At 37.0% G+C, this 19,492-nt stretch overlaps 1 protein-coding gene across 1 annotated transcript in view; it reads right to left on the bottom strand.

The window, feature by feature from the left end:
• Positions 1-19,492, bottom strand: part of LOC119786457 (A disintegrin and metalloproteinase with thrombospondin motifs 7) — a gene marked incomplete at its 5' end in the record, with an annotated part of 97,868 nt that overhangs the window by 45,569 nt on the left and 32,807 nt on the right. Inside the window, 5 exons of the mRNA XM_038289825.1 lie at positions 2,555-2,681; positions 10,337-10,478; positions 13,933-14,177; positions 14,524-14,644; positions 19,245-19,378. Of these exons, the coding sequence (XP_038145753.1) occupies positions 2,555-2,681; positions 10,337-10,478; positions 13,933-14,177; positions 14,524-14,644; positions 19,245-19,378 (769 nt within the window). The remainder of the gene's footprint in view (positions 1-2,554; positions 2,682-10,336; positions 10,479-13,932; positions 14,178-14,523; positions 14,645-19,244; positions 19,379-19,492) is intronic.

Below are 19,492 nucleotides of genomic sequence, written 5' to 3'. Positions count from 1 at the left end.
AGAACATGTGTAACTGTTTAATGAAACATGCACTGATTCAAAATCAACAACATGTGGAAGAGTTGGAAGGTAAGGAAACTAAGTAAAACAGAAATCTCAGGCTAATCATGTTCCCATTTAGACAAAGTTAACAAAATGGAAACAATAGCAAAAAAAAAAAAATAATTTCCACAAGACTAAGAAAAATTAAGACAAAGCGTTCCAGCTTGTGACACTGAGTGAAAGTGATTTAGAGTGCTAACTTAACTTCTCAGCAAAAATTGAGGTTCTTTTCTGATTTTACCAAAATTATTACGCTACACTTTAGTGCCAAAACAGTGTATAAAAGTAAAATAATAATACCCAATTTTCCGGCCTATAGAGCACACCTCAATATAACCGACGGCCACCAAATCTTTTGAAAAAAACTTGAAAGTGTACATATATAAGCTACAATGGGCTATAAGCCGCTGATATCAACTGAACTGTCGCCCACCAAACCTGTAGGGGGAGCTCTACATATAGCCCATGGAGGAGGAAGGAGGAATGCTAGATTCTGTCAACTTGGAAAGCAGCAGAAAGAGTTTTGTCACTACCTAGAAGCATGATCCATCCTGTGCATGCAGAAACAGAATAACATCCGTGTAGGCAATACTTAGTTTTTCTTACTTTTTTTTCTTTTGTCTTCAGGAGGGGGTTTCCTTTGAATGTTTTTTTTATTTTTGCGTAAATATTGCATATTCTAAAAACCCCCCAAAAATGCAATACACTTAAATAGCCTTTCAAATGTTAGTGTGACTGCTCTGAGCATGTCCGATGATGACATCAGGCAACACAATGGAGAGAATGCAAAACGTATACATTTTTTCCAGATCATTCTTTAATGTTCCAAGTATATAAATAAATATTTTTAGTACCGTCATTACATAGCTTTCACCGACCTGGATCTTACTACTGTGTTTGCGCATACGCAGGATGGATCGTGCTTCCAGGACAGATCAGATAGTGACAAGCTTCAACTGAAAGATGGGGCTTCGGCAGCTCTTTAAATGGCCTGTGAATATATAGCACCTTTTTAAGTCAGGAGACTCCAAAGTGCTTTACAGTCATTCACCCATTCACGCACACACTCATTGTAGCCACAGCTGCCCTGGGGCTCGCTGACAGAAGTGAGGCTGCCATAAACGGGTGCCACCGGGCCCTCTGACCACCATCAGTAGGGAATGCAGGTGAAGTGTCACTGAAAGCCGGTGTCAACCCTTCGATTTCAGGGCAAACTCCTACACCCGACATCACTGTCGCCACTGTCAGCTATGCAGGAGTTGAGCCCAGTCTCTTCATCGGTTCCGCAGCTTTAATGCAGTTAATAAATGTCAAAATGTGTGAACTCAGAACATTTTTTCTCCGCCTGCCTAGCAGGTTCTTGTGCTAAATGAATTTTAGCCCCTTATTCTTTTTTTTTCCAATTTTCACTTCCTCATCTGGTGTTTAGCAAAAATCCACAGAAAAGCTGAACCTTCTTATAAGCCGTATGGTTCAAATCGTGGGAAATAAGTAACGGCTTATAGTCCAGAAAATACGGTAATTAGAAATACTGCTCTTGATCTCAACTTATATCAATCACTAAGTCTAATGAAGAACAAACATTTGTCTGTAGAATAATACATTTTTCAAAATAGCCAAAGCAGGTCTAAGGTTTAAGTGGACTTTGCCACTATTTAGGTTGTTAAATAATGGAACAATATATTACAGTAAACCTTATAATTAGGAACCTTATCTTGACAGAGTCACAATAATTTTTCTGCTATAATGGAAAATGTTTTCATGGACAAAGTAACTGTTTATTTAAAGATTATGTTTTGTCAGCGCATCGAATGCTATGATTAAATCTATGAAGGCCTCCACATAAACTGTGTTTTATAACCTCTAGATAACAACTCATTGGGATTTCAGGTTTCTTTGAATATGGATCACTAGGATTTTTGAAGATAATATTACTGTTGATTTATTCTGATTAAAAGAAGTTATTACTGTTTAATAACATTATTGGGTTGTAAGTTTACTTCTCAGGCTAACTGGTTGTCGCTTCCTCATTCTTTTCTTTTTAACATAATTTATAACTTTAAGTAGAATTGAGTTTATTTTATTCTGTGTTTACTTAAAACATTAGCAGAAAATAGGTTTTTCCTTATCTGCTGAGGCCAGAAAAGGAAAAAAAAAAAAAAAGACAGATCTGCTTAAAATGAATGGTCAAGTGTTTATCTATTATATTGTCTGAAAAGTGTAACTCTTTTAGCATGATTCATTGTAGGTTCACTTTTTTTTTTTCATTTATGAAAATAAACAAATAGGACATTTCTCCTTAGGGTCTCATGAATGAAAATAGCTATAATCTTATTTGAAGGTCCTAAAGAAAAACATTTTAAATCATTTTCGAAAACAGATCCAACTTTTCTAAAATTCTCATATTAAACTAACAGTTTTGTGATTTTAACAGCTGAAAGTACAGCAGAAAAGAAAATGTGCTGCTGGTCTGTGAGTTTTAAATTATAGCATGTCTGGATGGCAAACTCACATTGCTGGACAAGGATCCCGGTAACAGCTGGTTTGGTTGTCATCAGGTCGAGTTGAGGGGTCGCAGAAATGCTCCTCAGCAATCCCAGTAGTCTTTTCCACACAGTAAACTATCTGCCTCTGTACACCTTGAGACCAGGTGGGAGGAGAAAAAAAAACAACCTTTTTTGACAGGGTCATGACAAAGAAAAGCAGCAGTATGTTTTAAAGTTATATTCATGGGAAAAAGAGCTGTACTGGAAGCGGTGGAAAAAAACTAAAAGGAACCCGGCTGCTATAATAGAGTTGAAGGGGGGAAGCACAAACTCATAGATTAGATCAAGGGTCTTCAACATTTTCCAGGCCAAGGACCCCCAAACGGATGGCAAGATGGTGCGGGGACCCTTAGTTATATACTGTATATTGTATGAATTTCTGTTATATCAAACTGGTCCTATAGTCACTCTATTACAGATGGAGTCATGTAACGAAAGTAATTTCGCCCTGGGATTATTAAAGTATTTCTGATTCTGATTATTCGTTGATGGGACAGATGTTGTGAATGAAACGGTGCCCAGTTTGAAAGAGCTCCTGTGTGTCGCTGAATGTGTGCATTATTGACTGAAAGACATCTTCTTCTTCTATTTATCTGTTTACTACAGTGTGTTGAATTCATGATAATTTGGATTTAAAGATATTTCAATTAGTGGAAGAAATTGCAGGGGGGAATATAAAAAAATGTCTAATCAACCCAAACTTTTGCAACCCACATGCAGTACCACTGTGCACCCCCTAGGTGTCGTGGACCCCCTGTTGAAGACCTCTGGATTAGATGATTATTTTTATTGAAGCAGGGGTTCCAGCAGTTAGCTTGTTGGGTGAATACAAATGTATGTTGATGCAATTAGGAGAAGGAATGGTTGAGAGGCATCCATTGCTGGTTACGATATGAGGGTTCTCCCTCTGTCTTGCTGAAGTTTTGTCGAGGTTGTGAGATTTAGTTTTTCAGTTGTTTATTTTGAAACCTGGCAGCGGACTTATCTGATCTGTCAGATTTTTCACTGACTCGCTGCATACTCAGGTTTTCAGATTGCTATATGAACATATCTTGCAAAGAATAACCATGACTGCAATAAAATTAAACTCTGGTAAGATTAAAGGTTTCTGAGTTAGATTCTAATAAGGTCAACTAGATGTTGATTATCCTTCAAAATTTAGTGGAAGACGTTTTAAAAACACCTACCATGTACATTTAAACTCTACCGTAGAGACATCAAATGATTAAATGCCCAACCTTAAAGGAGGAAAATAAAATAAAAAAGATTGAAGAAGAATGGCTTTTTGTCAGCTTTACACAAACTGTGTTGACTATTGCATGAAGCACACTATGTAAGCCCAGAGGTCAATAAAAAAAAAAGAGGCATACTCATACCTCATAAAGCATTTCTCAAATTGTAAAGGCTAATCTGCTAATCCTGTTATTAACTGAAATGAAGGTGCTCGAGGATGAAGTGGAATTTTGAAAGTTAATTCTGTGCCTGAGTAAGTTAAAATCACCAAAAAAATGAGTTTGGCCTATATACAAAACTTATTTTTTTCTGTAACAAAGAAACAAGCATAATAAACTGCAAATTCAACTTCTTGGCTACATATGTAGCGAGTTTGGTGTCCATGTTACAAGCAATGCAGAAATCATAGCTGTTAAGATTGAAGAAAAACCCAGGTGAACTACTACTGTGCCATTTTGGAGCAGTTTGGCATTTGGAATGCTGTTATATATTTCATTATAAAAATACAGTTTTCCTCTCTAAAATCAAAGGTAGAACAGATTTTATGTGCTTTGCTTGGTTTTGATGTTTTTGGAGTAGTTTGTTGAGTGGTCAGCTGCAAATAATCAGTTTTGCACATATGTTTCACTTTAGTGAAAGTTAATTGATTCTCTTGCTGGCTTTCATTAGCAATGCATTGATTGGCGCTGCCACCTGTGCTGTTAAAACCAGGCCCACTGAAACAAAGTTTTTGTGCTTTTTGGCATGGTGTGGGAGCTGTGGTCGGAGGATATTAGAATGAAGTAGATAGTCTTATAGAAGAGTCAAGATCTTCATCAAGTGTGTGTCAGTCTCAGAGCTAGTGAGTTAAAAACTTATTGTTGCAAAAGAGCTGCAGCCCCCCTTGATATATATATAGGCCTATATATACACATATTTATATATTCTGAGTGTCACAGTTGTACAGACCTCCAAATTCAAATGCAATGCATCAACACTGTAAATCAAAACTAGATAGAAACAGCTTCAAGGGTTTGATTCATTTGAAACTGGAGCCTGACACACATTATAAACATGTTTATGAATGATATATTATCTGAGCAAGAAAGCAGTAAAAATCCAATGAATAAAAGAAAAAAAATATATAATAAAAATAAAACCTGATTCTTAAATTTTTGTTTTTATGTGTCTGCCAGACCCCCAGACCCCCTCTTGTATACATTAACAACTTAATTTTTCCCAAGTACTTCATCTGGTATTTCCGGATTTGGGCTGCATGCTGAACACACTGCTATGCTGAGGGGAAATCTAATAAATACCAGACATACGTCTACTTGGCTAGAAACACATTTTAGTAACTGGCCCACTTTAAAGTGCCACTTTGACGTTTCAAACTGTATTACACACAGAAGTACATCTGAGGACACCTCTCCTCAAGCTCTGACAGATTTATCTCCAGCTCCTTCCTCTCACCCTCTTGAGGGGATGTTCACTCTGCCAAAGCTGGAAACAACTAACAACCCCGTGCTTTGATCCGGCTCAGGGCCATAGTGCCCATCTGATCGTGCACCATCCCAGACATCATATAAAAGGTCACCAGAAGTGGGTTAAAATGAAAGCCAGATAGAAAACAAGTAAAAGAGAAAAGCAACGAAAGGAGTTCTGGGCTAAATATATGTTCACTAATAAATATTACTCTGTAATCTAGCTCAATGCTAAATATTTTTCTCTGATGCAATTTGCATGTGGGTACAAGGGCACACTCAGTTTTTGCCCGACAGTGATAAAACAAGGATTTTCTTCCCTCTGTAATCAACAGCTGAAGTAACGACAAACATGGTTATTAAAATCAGCTATAGGGCAAATATTCTGCTTGGATGCCTACTCAAATATCTAATTAAACTTATGGTGTGACCATGCGGCAACCAGAAGTAAATGTTTTTAGCAGGCTCTTCTATTTAACCATTTGTTGGCAAAAAGAAAAAAAAAAAAAACTATTAAAATTTTAGATTTTAGATAACAAAATAATTATTGGTTGGTAAGTACTATAAAACTGATCAGATGTTATTATAATTATGGTAATGAAAGTAACAATTCAGAGCCAATGGGCAAAAAATCTGAAGGCTAGTTAATAATAAATGCCCTAAAATTAGAGGCCATTTTGCATCTATATCTGTGAAGCTAGTTATAGAAATTCAAACCAGGCACAAATCCTGAATGAAAAAAAAAAGGAGTTTGTTTATTTTAAGGGCAAAAGGAGTCCATCCCGAATGACTAAGCTTCTCACTCTCCAATCTCAGACAAAACCCTGACACCCTGCAGAGAAAACTAATTTTGGCCACTTGATGAGGGCAGGAATGTAGGTCTTTCACACAGGCATGAAATAATCTCACCTGAGTCACTTCAGGAAAAAATAATCTGATTTGGGACACAACTGTTTGCAGTGTGAACTTTAATGTCTGCGATGTTGACCAAGCTCTGGGCATACAGGGCCCTAACAGTCAGTCTCAAAGGGCCCCTGAGGGGCCCTGTAGGGAGTATTAGGGGGTTGTTTATTGTCAAGGCTTTCAAAATTTACAGCACCTAGCAATGTGGCCAGTTACAGTATCTACTGAAGTATTCAGCTGTACTTGTTCGATGCAGATGATTTATATAAAAACAGTTAAAAGGATGAAGCCAAAAACAAACATATCCCTGCAGGACATGTCTAAAGACACAATCCTGTCCTCGACTCAGATAAACGCCCTTTCGGATGCTAAGGATAGTTTAGTATTCACAAGAGAGAAAGGGTTTAAATACTAAAACATTCTTCAGAGGACATGTTTTGTCACCCTTAGAATTGCAAGGATGACAAAAAATGTAATCAGGAGGGTCCCAAAGGCTTTAAACATCACTGGCATAACAAGGTGATCAACATAACAAGTTTTCAACAGAGCACAGTGTTAAATATTTCATCATCCCTCTCTAAGGCTCCTTATCAGTCCAGTGATGACTGGCTCTTTTAACAAGACAGAACTGCAGTTTCAAATGCCCATCTGTCAGAGGACTTTTTCCAGGAGAAAAAGATTTCTCTGGGACATGTTCCCATGTCAACCTACTTTAAATACTATAGAAAACATTTAGGCTCTTTGGCTTGGGAGCTTCTGAAAAAGTGTCTGTTACAGACAGTAGATGCTTTTCAACCAAAAGACTAATGTTTCCACTAGCAACAAACATGTCTTAAAAAGTTTAAGTGATCAACAAGAGTTATTGGTGTACTGTCCAAAAAGTCATTTAGAGAAGCTCTGAAATCCTTTTTTTTCTGTTTCTTATTTTTTCCTCACCACCAGCCTGTATAAAGCCCCTGTCACACCATGACGATTTAGCCAGCGTATGCCTGACGTCTCAAAATCTTCTAAAAAATCCCCTCCAACTTCCAGCCCCACCTTCTTCCCGGGCGTGCATTTTTTTTTTTACACCGACTCCACCCTTTCACTGAACTACAGGGTCTGACCAGGAGATGGTGCTTCTCTTTAGATCTAAATGTCCGAAAATCATGACAGAAAGAATATTTTAGTATAAAGATTGATGTTTAAAAAGGAATTGTAGGGGACCATCCAAGGACCAGCAGAGGGCCCATCAAGGAAATTAAGGACATTCTGAATGGCTTCTACTGTACATAGAGTATTCATAAAAAGCCCAGAACTTATGTCCAACCACAGTCTCACTTATGCATAATACACAGCAGCATAATGCCCATGAAATGTCACAAGCCAGTGTCCTGAGGGGGGCAAAAAAAGAGTACGGAGGCAACCGGCCTGCATAAAAAGATTTCTTTGATCGCGGTATTAACCTAGCTGCCGATTACTGCCCACCCAAAAAAAGAAAGAATAAAAAAAAAAAAAAAAAAAAGAAGGTTTGCAGTCGCAGCAGATTCAGCATGTCTGCTAGAAAGTCTGAAGGTCGTGGCCGTGGGCGTGAAAGCAAGGAGGATCCATTACTCTCACCTTCTCTCTCACTCTACAACTGGAACAGAGTCAAATTAATGAGATCATGCTTATGTTGGAGGACAGCTAGTATGTATTCCCATCTAAGCCTTGCTGGATCCTCCATCTCTAAACCATGAAGCCTGGAAGAGAACTGACGGTTTCCTCCTGTGAACCTCCTTTTATACCAAAACGCTGCCAATATACCATGGAACAATAGCTGTAAGTTAGAAACACATTCAGTGGTCATCTGGAACATGTCAGATGCGTTGATATGTGTTAGAGATAAGTTCTCTTTTAGTTAGACATAAGCTATGCACAAGTTACTCATAGGTTTCGGATAAAATAGACACCACGACTTATGAGTAACTTACACTTAAGGTAAGTCAACAATCAGATAATTTACCTGTAACTTATGCCCCACATATTGCATATGCTGGCATACGTCCATACGTACTTGCCGTAAATTGACATGTGCTAGCGTGTTTCAACCGGCTCAAAACGTATCCAACTTATATGCCAGAGTCTTTGCCAGATTTTTCGTACGTCAGCATATGCTGGTCTAAATCATCAAGGTGTGACAGAGACTTAAGTTTATACTTCAAGTCGTTTTCACACCTCATAGTCCGATACATTCAGAATGATTGGGGATTACAATTGCAACATTGTTACTATTTTAATCTGTCGCAGTTTGCATTCACATGTCAGTTTGTAAAAATAAAACAATCCTTTTGACCCACCTGTTTACACCGTCGCCACCGGTGGCACCAAGAACCACTGTAGAAAGACGGTTGATCAACAACACAAAACTACTTCATTGGCTGCCAAAAGGAAAACATCATGGAATGACAACAGATTTCAGCAGTGTTGTGGCTATACTGTCTTTTGGCAAGTTTGGCATTCACATCTCCATTAATAATGTGCGAGATTTTCCTTCAATCAAGCTGAGACCTAGGTTTGAAGGCGGAACAGAGATTTCTTTTTTTTGGCCACTTTAGAGTTCTATTGTGCATTCATACCACCTTAAACGAAACAAAATTTCTGACCAAACGATTAAAGCCATGTAACCCACCCATTCTAAGAAAATGACAAAAAACTATATATATTAAAGCATTAGAAAACTGAAATTAGACACAGGGGAAAACTCTACTCTTAAAGCTTAAAATTAAGAGAAAACTGAAATTTACAAGCATCTAAAACAATACCATATAACTCTTTAATGTTTTTGATTGTTTGTGCCCTTCTGTCTTTCTCATCTCTTTGATAGTGGTTGAATTTCTATATATGTATAACATAATGTGCCCATAACGGTTTGAAGTTTGAAATATTTCTATGTTTCTATGTTTTAGAATACCAAAAATCTCAAACAATCATTCCTTATGTGCTCCCTTTCATCTTCTGCAGAGGATATGTCTTTATGCGATGATGAAAAACGTGTCAATTTCAGAAATGTGTCATAATAATTTATTAATATTCACATTAAAAATACAAAAAATGTAAAAAACCGAGAGTAAGAGTTCAGAGGAAATACATATTTATATATAAAAAAGTGCTACTGCAAACTCATAGCATCCCTGCGAGAATCAAATTAAACTCTAACAGCAAAGGCATCTCAGTGCGAAGACTTATCTGCTAAACAGCACATAACATGTTTCTTCATGTCTCCACCCTACGGTAGAATTACGCCACTAGCTGCCAATAATCATTTCTGGGATGTACAAAAGTAGAACCACAACAAGAGCCTTAATGGACATGTTTCTCCCCATTCAGGTTAATAACAAAACTCTGCAGCAAATAGGGAAAAAATAAAAAGGCTGGTGACGCAAGTTTGAGGAGGTCAGGCTCGCGCATTAGTGTAATGTGGAGAAAAGAAATCTCATTTTTGGGTTTAAGAGCAAATTGATGCAAGTTGTGAGGGGAAACTGAGGATAGTTATACAATTGGGCACCTGAATTGTAACATCGCTTCCATACAAAAAAACAATCAGCGTTCAAGTGGCCAGAGTCCCAAAGTCATTAGGTGTGATCGAAGAGGAGAAACTGGTGGTCAGATGAGTGACCGCTTAAGTTTCCAACATGTGGCTGTACGAATAAGAAACGGTAGAGGGAGATGGTATAAGAGTACAGTTTGCACCACCATCAGCTACTGCATCAGACAAGAGGATAAATTCAGTAGAATAAATATCACTTCAGCATTTCATCAGAGAGAAAACTGCTCTGAAGGTGAAGGGTCATCAGCACAGATTTTCTCTGATGTTTTCTAGTCTGTCTAAAAGCAGCATTAGGATAAATCTATGTGGAATTCTGCTTTACATTTCCATACCTGGGGTATTGTAGCAAGCAGATCAAAACCAGCCTTCAGATCTTGAATTTTCTTGCCACCCATAGAGCACATATCTCTAATATGGCTAGAATACATTATGCCTTGATCACAGCATACATCAGTAAGATCAACCTAAGCAAAAAAGTCAGCTCAAGAAACATTTTAAAATGTTGTCTATGTCACTTTTAATTAATTCTGGGGAATATGTCACATTTGAACTAGGACTAGGCTTAACCTAATTTCTCTTACCTCTCCCACAAGTAACGCTGCATTCAGTCCATGATCCATATTTCCAGAAGTAAGTGTACCCAAAGCTGTCGTCATCTTTGGAAGAATTTTGACTGACTGTGTACTCATATCGCACACCTGGATTGGTTTCCTGAAAGAGAAGCTGGAACACAAAGAAAAATTTTGACAAAGGCCCTTGTCTGGATAATTATCCACTCTAAACTCGACAAACTGAAATTAGATGTTCTGATTTAGTCAGCAGCCTTGGCGCCAAAACTGGAATCAACTTGTCAGTCAAACCTAAGCCAAATGATAATTTTGAAGTAACAAATTTGAATATTTTTGTTCTGAACTAAGAAACTATACAAGAGAATAAAAAACAAACAATGAGCACTGCTTAATTTATTCTTAAACGTTTGCAAAATTAGCACACAAAATAAACTTATATTAGAAATATATAAAAATTATATAATATTAATATATAAAAATATATTATAATGTTTCATATTTTATTAATATGAAACAGATAACTTTTTATGTAAACAAAAGGCTAAAACACTATATCTTAAAAGGTATGTTGTATAATTGTGGGGGAGGGAGGACTATTATAATACTTAAAATACATTTACAACAAAAAAATGGATTCAAGTATTAATTAAATTGCTAAATAAAATAAATTTACATCTATTTTTATTGTGTTATATTATCTATTTTAACCAAGAGAAAGCAGAGGAATCCATAGTTGATAGACTGAGAGGCTGTGTGTGAATCTATTACACAGAAACAAATAAACATATTAAAGATTATGTCTACATTATATTTTCATCCCGCTTTGTAGTCCACGGCACAATCAATGGAAGCTTTCTCACAAGTGATTTTTTTTATTTTTATGGTGAAACAAACTAGTCAGTCTTATCTTTCATCTGACTGCCGACAGAATTAGCTGCAGCTGCAAGGAGAGACTGACTGCCTGAGTGACGCCTATCAGTCCCTTTGAATCAGGAGGGGCACACAGCTGCCTCGGATGCTTGCTGGGGACAGTGAAATCAGAGCGATCAGAGCTTTCATGTTTCGCCAAAGTCTCAAACAACACAGAGGAAAGTCACTAGGCTCTTCATCAGTCTCCTTAGGGGGAAGAAAAAAAGCGAGATCTGAAAAGTCACTGATTAGTTGGCAAACAGTATTGGATCAGAGTAAGCAAGGCGAACATTTGAGTGGAGCGTTAGCCCTCCCATCGGAACTCAAGTCGTGTGTGAAGGAAGAAGAAATTAACAACAAAATGTTTGAGTTGGAGTATCTCTGTAGATTTAAACGAACCTTAATAATACAGTGAAGAGGCAGGTTAGAAGTTGCCAAAGAAGTATCCCACTAGCGGCAGCAGACTAGTAAATGTACATAGTCTAATGACAGAAAGGATAGGGCACAGAAACGTATCTCAGATTTGTCCGCTAAAGAGAGGACTTTATCTCCAAGACCTCAGAGCAAAACTCAACATTTGGACACCTGTAAGCATGCAGGGCATACTGGCTGTAGCTCAAAGAAAGAGCATGGTGCCGCCGGGCACTTTCATATCTATTTGAGCAGTTTAACATAACCATAATATTAAAGTGAGTATATGACAATACAATTTTTTATTATATTTTAAATAGGCCAATAGGCTCAAGGTGTTTTGTAAAAAAAAAAAAAAAAAAAAAAAAAAACATTTTCACAGTATCCAGTTTTCAAAATGACTTGCAGTGGCCCTGTGTGGGATTATCTACACCTAGTCCACCTCATTACATCTGACTTGTTTGGAATTATAATACTAATTCGATACCAGCACCAATTTCAAGTTGCCAACTTTGTTTTTATCTTTGAAACATGGACACATTTTTTTGGTACATCAGTCAGTTTTCATCCAAACTTGCTCAAAATTAAGATAATTAATTGCTTTAAAGGAAGATTTAAGTCTTACTTATTTTGTTTGGTTGAATAAAGTTTTAAGATTGGTGTGAAATAGTTTTGACCCAGATTTCTTACCAGCTTTGCAAATTCGGAAATTGAAATCATTGAAATTTCCACAAGGTTCGCTGATTCTATACTCATACAGTAAATTCCTGCAACTCAATTTCAATTGGAAACGCACTAATTAAATGACCAGTAATCAAACATTTTCCCTCAATCTTTGAGCTTGAGACACATTCAAACACTGATAAATATGGTATTTCTATTTTATGAAATTTATCAAAGCTCAGAAATCCCACAATTATAAATCTAAAACATAAACCTAATAAGTTTGGTGAAAATCATATTAATTTTAGTGAAATCATCTGTGGAGTCATCTGCTTTTTTTTAGGGAACCAAATACAATATATTTTAAAGCAAATTAATTTAAAAGTAAATTTGCATTGTGCAAAAAAAAAAATAAAAATAAAGTTTTGGCTGGGGACAGAACATTTAGCATTTTAGATCTGCTAAAACTTCAGTACATGCCAGAAAACAAACACCAAGCTACAGATGATTGGTTTGGGTTGTTTCTGTTCATATATGGTGTTTTGCTTTCAATAGTCATGAATAAATAACATATTTTCACTTTGATTTAATTTGACCGAAGGTCCTTCATGCATATATGTTTTGATTTATTTAGATACAGACATGCAAAACCGCAGACATGCTGCCACTCTAACTAGAGGAGGCTGTCTCTTTAGAACACATAAGAAAAAGCCACCCAGGGTCAGTTTTTTATATTGTATATCCATGATCTAAGCGAGGCTCTTAATGTTTGTCTTGATCTTTTGTAAGTGTCAAAAAATAGACTTCTATCTTTGTAGAATAACCTTTCCACACTTCACAGATTGATAAACAGAAACAATTGCGGTTCTGAAGTCATTGTTTTCTCCGTAACAGTTTATTGCCTGATAACATTCTCTATCCATCACCGTAAATAGAAACAGTACATGAAATATTTCTTGATTTTTGATTATGTGTGATAACTTGTTAATCAGAATTATATGTGTGCTTAAATAATACTTTAGGTTTGCCTTGTTACCTTTTTGCTGCTTGCATCCCTTTAAACATAAATAACATTGAGTTAAATAGTGTAAATCATTTGCCTTGTAAGCAAGATGAATTGTGATAAAATTTGTGAATTCACAAACAGTTTCCCAGAAACCAACAGCTGTGTTAGCCTCAAAACAGAAATGATTTGGACCAGTGCAATGCAGTGATATGTATGACGACAATGTATCAACCAGAGCCAGAAGCAAAACAAACATGGCTACGTCAGTTTTAGTAAAAATGTTCCTTTTGAAAAACAAGCCAAAGGTCCCTGATTTTTATGGATGGAAAGATGTTTGGGCATTCCTCCTAACAGATTTGGTAAGACTTTGATGTATCAGTTAATGCTGCCAGTTTTGAAACAAATCAAGATTGTGATTGGCTAAAAAACCCTACGAGGCAGGCAGGTACCCAATCAGCTCAAAGAACTGTACCAAATGTCCTTCCCATTTGCAAAAACTTTCTACATGAGGCTTTCCAGACTGATGTGTAGTTCACCTTGAATTTAACAGAGTCAGACAGGCTTATGCAACATTACTTAATTATTGACAGGGGTAAAAAGTGTGGAGAAAGTATCCTACCTGAATCCACAGTGGCTCCATCGTGGGCCCAGGCGATGTCAGATTTTCCAGTTGTCCCGTCCTCTCATAAGTGAATACTGCTCCTGCTGCCTTGTATTCTCCATTCCACTGGATGGTCCAGCCTCCATTTAAAAAATACCTGCTGGGGTTGTCACTTCGCAGCGCCAGGAAGTTCCCAGCTTCAGCCACCTCCTCAATCAGGATATCCCAGGCTCCCTCTGGGATCAGGCCGACATCTACATAGCCTACATGACATCACGTCAGGAAGAATAAACAGCAAAATACTTTATGTATAAAAATGAACTCATAAAGGAACACAAAATATAGGATTTTAGGTGGAGGACATAAAAAAAAAGAGTTAAAGCCAAAATTTCTTTTTTTGTAATTTTTTTATGCATAAGTTGTGAAAACCTGCAACTGAAGAAAGAATGCTAAGTATGAAATAACACCCCAGCGATAGCATTACAAAAACATCCCCTAAACAGCACAAAAATTAAAAATTCTAGTTGTTTTTTGACCTTATTATTACTGTATACTGCATAAATTAACTTCCCATGTTTCTTAAAAAAGCCTGATAAACATAACACCTACCTATTCCTTCGCTCTTTTTAAATGTTCTCCTGACAGTTGTGCAGGTGGAGCCGTTACCATTGCAGACTCCACAGCGATCCTCGACAGAGTTGGAGTTAATCACATAATCGCAGCCGATATTCTGAAACAAACAGGCCCCGAGGTGTCACACAGCATCCTAACCAACATTGAGGTCGACATTTGTGGGAGGGAACCTTTATCTTTTTCCCCATGGGAGATTAACTCTTGAAAAGGATGAATTTATATGCACATTACCACAAAAAAAGACTTGGCAATAAACAGCTCAGTCTGCGTCATATAAGCTATAAATTCAAGCGGAGGGTGACACAAATAAAAGCTTTCAATTTCCAGGTCTTCACTGTTGCTTTACTGTTTTTATTTTACTGCTTGCACTCTAGCTGCTCCCACAAGATGCAGAGAAAGGCACAATTTACACCTGATTTACAAAATCAAGGGAGAAAGAATCCCTCAAAGGAAGACCTATTTAAATTCTTGCTTTATTTTTTTTTGTTTATTTTATTTTTCCTTATGAGGATGAGAAAACCTTTTTATACCAGTAACATTTCTGTTGAACAAATAACCATCATGCATATCATGCAACTGAATTACAAATATCATTGCAGTGTCTGTTAAGATAAGTTGTTTAATTTGAACCCGAATGTTTAATTAGAATCTGTAACTTAATAATAAATCAAGTTTTAAAATTTTTATTTTTAAAATAGGAGTTATTTCAAGAATGCAATATACTGTAACATGTATGATAAAATAACTCAGTCAAACTACATGAAGGAAAAATAAAAGCCAAATAAACACAGGTGGGCTTTAAAAAAGTACTTTGCAATAGGCAAGAAGGTAATTTAAAGACCATGGCGGTGAGTGACAAAAAAATGTCACTAAATGTCAGAAAACAAGGTCTGACTGGTGTCCACTCTGCATACAAACATTCTCTATCAGTAGCTGGCATTTTAGCCCAGGGTGATAGCAATGTGTTGCGCTCTCGCCTATCTAGACAGATAACAACAGCTCATTTTCCAATCAGCGTGCTCATCGTCAAGCAGAATGTCAAATACACAGCACATGGCTGCAGAGAAAACAGGGTGAGGGTTAACTCGAAAGTCTGCAAAACTAATCCTCAGATGGTTTTAAGAAACTAAGGATATCTCTGAACAAGTTTGAATTAATAATGTTGCCTGGGTGTGACCAGTGGGATCAGTCAGTAAGAAAAAGGAGCAGGCCCTGCACAGCGCCAAATCAGCTCATGAATCGAGAGGTTTATGAAATATCAAATCTAAGGGCACAAAGGGACTGTGACTTTGCAAGATTATGCCAAAGATCACACCATTCTTTTTTAGAGAAGCTGCCAGACTTACCACAGATTACAAGAAAGATATTTTTGGCTGTGGAAATATTTCTGCAACTGCAAAAACAACAAGAGTCACTGGTTTGGGAAATAAGCTGTGTCCTATTTCTCGGTATACAGTAGGTATATTTCAGACTCTATCCAAGATGGTCCACAATAAGATTGCAGTTTATTTAGAGGGTGTTTGTTCTGTATTTTTGTAATGCATTTATGTATCAAAATCTGGAAAAAAAACCAATTTCATTTTACTGATAACATTATTATAAGAACAATAATAATTGTGTTGTGGTATTAAAGCACCAGCAGTGCTTGGAACTAGATGTTTCTTTTTTTAAAATAGATTTAGTGAACTAATTATTTACTATTTTGCCAAATTTTCTTTGTAAATATTATGGCATCATTACAATCATGGTGTTTTTGCACAAGGTTATTACAATGCTAAGATATGGATTAGAATTACAACTTCCATGTAATGGATCAGATTACGGCTGTGTGTTGACACAGCCTCTGACATTCTATCCTGTACCGTTTCCTGTGCACTTTTAAAACCACCAGGACTGTCTTTTTCTTCCTCTTCCATTGGTGACCACAGCTCCGGATGGAAAGACCTAATGGTTCAGCTTGATACCCTATTCCATGTGGTGCAGAAATGTTGAAGCTGTGGACTGTTTTTGCTGGTAAAAAGTACTGTATCCATCTTCAAAGAGGAAGCTTTGAGCTAATATCCAGCATCGCCATTGCAGGTACCGCCCACCTTTACAGCGGATGAGGAGTTTTTAAATCTCTGCCTGTAGATTGACTAAAACTACACCTGGTTCCACCCTGGCCAGACATTCTGTACCGGAGATGCCTTCTGCACTGTCAGTGGTCCTGACCTGCGAACCGCTGAGTTGCTGCCTGCCTGTTGCGATATTAAGCCAGTTCTCAACCCAACAGGAATCAGTCGGCGGCAGTCACGGGAACCTGCTGTGAGCTAAGTGCATCGTGAAGATAGTATCTTACCAAATCTCTAGGTGAAACAAAGGTTTACGATCCTACAATATCGCCTGTGCTGTATATGACTTTTGGTGCGACATGTTGTGGTTCCTGGCCAGGGGTAACCATCCAAGCCTAGCCGCCAACATGCAAGAATAAGCCTAACCTGCAGTAGCGTGTTTGTGCCTATTAGTTGCCCTGACAACAGAAGCGTTGTGTCCCAACACTACCACTAATTTTATACACATTTTGATGCCTTCACATAAAATGCATTGCGTTTATTGTGCTGTGACCAGACGTCCCCAATTGGACCGTTTTATGAATGAGGGGGGAAATGTTGTGTACCCTGTTATTACAATAGAAAAAGCGTGTAAGCATGCTGCACACAGAAACAGCCGTTAACTACCTGATTGGCAGCTGTTAACGTATAGATGAGGAGCAGAGCGCACAACTTTTAAAACAAACTAGGAAGAAGTAAAAGTTTGTTATCATAACTAGTCACAGCTGATGGGGAGCTGCCCTGCGTTATGGTGATTGCTTTAATTGGTTCATTTAATTTGGATTGGGCTGATCATTGCAAGAAATGTTTGGTTCATTCCTAAGTTAATAAAAAAAGGGATTTGCTGTGTTTTGTTTTAATAAAGGTGAGGACTGGGAATGAAACATAGACCAAGCTTATCACCAAAAACTAAGACAAGAAAATTGGCTGCATCTGGCATTAGTAAATAGACTCAGATAGGCTAAAATTAAACAGAATGACTCCTTGTAAGGCAATATCTTCAGATAGTCATTGTAAGTTGTTTTGCTGTTTTATAGTTGTGATTTATGAGCATAGACTTCCAGGCTAGGTCTACTTTATTACCACTCAGTTTGGACATTTGAAAGTTGCTCAGTATAAAATAATAAGAGGCAGTAAAAGGGAAACTGAATTAGCCAAGATCTGCATGATCTGAGAATGATGGAGGAATAGAAAACCACCTGTTGAATGTTCATTTATCAGGTTGTTTTTATTTGTAGCTCCAAATATTGTGATGATTTGCCTTTTAAGCATTTAATCAGATGAGATGATAATAATCATCATCATCGGAAGAAGACAGAAAAGACTGGATGACACTATCGATTGATTAATTTGATTAATCTTAGGAAATACTAATAGTATGGAGAGGCATATTCCTGAATTTTATACTTGATTTTTGTTCTTTAAATATTGATAAATATGTACAGTAAAACTGGATGAAAGCATCACTGTCCAAGCTTCCTATTTTAATATTGATGATATTATTATTTTCTTTTTTATATATGAACTGGTAATGTCCCCAGATTTGATTTCAGAATTCTGGTCACCTTAGTTTATTGGTAATAATTCATTACTGAATTGAGTAAAACATGATTAATTTGTCTCCAAATCCTGCGACTCGACCTGTCAATCACCCACTGGGGCGAGTGGTGGCGAGCAAGTACACTTCCTGTCACCTCAGGTCGCAGCTTGGCTGGGCCCTGGGCCGTCGTATACATTTGTACTGCAGAGGAGCTACTGCACAGGTACAACTTTTAACGGGAGTTAATGGGCAAACATTAGGGAGAAAATAGGTCATCAATCAAATGAATTATGGAATGACGCTTTACTAGTCATTAGAGATTAAGTATTTATCTTGCAGATCTAAAAAAAATATGTAAATATATTTCAACATTTTTTATTTTTTTCTTAATCAGGGTCATTGGGTGGGTGGCCTCTATTGGTCAGCCGCCGCTGGATCTGAATATTATCAAAGACCGCTTAAAGGACTCATTTCAACTCTTTTTCCGTTTACTGGTTCTTTCATTTATCCTGTGTTAATTCCAGTAGCTTTTAGTGTTTGCATAGTTTATTAAACATAATAATAGGTGACAGGTATTATTAGGTTTAATAGAAATACTATTATTTTAATTAGTGGTTGTCTGTGAATACTTTATAACAGTGACTGATTGTCTGTAAGAGCTGGACCAACTTCCTTTGAGCTAACAACTCTGATAGACAGAGACAAATATTTTCCTCGTGGTTATTGATTTAACTGAATTACTACAAAGAGCAACTTACATTTACTGATGGCAAAGACAACTTGGATTTAAAAAGTCGGTCCAAAACGTCCAGCCACAAAGAAAAGTGGTAAATAACACCAGGTAATGAAGCAATTTGTCATTTATAAGCATTTAACTAAAGATTGTTACCTTGTTTTACCCTTGATTTGAATGAAACACTAATTAACTATGACTTCCAATTAATTTCCAGTTCCAATTATTATTATATATGTATAATCTGCTGGTAAAATTGCACAACAGCTATGACCTCAGATCTGTAAGTCATACAACAAAATTAAAGCGCAGGTTGAAACAGGTGATTGCGTACCTGACAAATCCCATTGATGCACATATCTCTACTTTTGTTGTCTTCGTAACAAGGGGTCCCATCGACGACGACGTCCCGCATTTTCTCAGAGAAATTTTCGTTGTAAGGACGGCAGTGAAGTTCACATGGGTTCGCTGTCAGAAAAACAGTGTTTATATATAAAAACATTTATATAAAATAGGAATAAACAAAACATGTAACCTGAATTATTCCATGCAGAAAAGCTAGATGAGAAAGGAAATGGCTAC

Source organism: Cyprinodon tularosa, unplaced genomic scaffold, assembly GCF_016077235.1.
Source record: "Cyprinodon tularosa strain WSP-4 unplaced genomic scaffold, ASM1607723v1 ctg272, whole genome shotgun sequence".
In the NCBI taxonomy this organism is placed as follows: Eukaryota; Metazoa; Chordata; class Actinopteri; order Cyprinodontiformes; family Cyprinodontidae; genus Cyprinodon; species Cyprinodon tularosa.
This window is presented reverse-complemented; position numbering and strand designations above follow the sequence as displayed.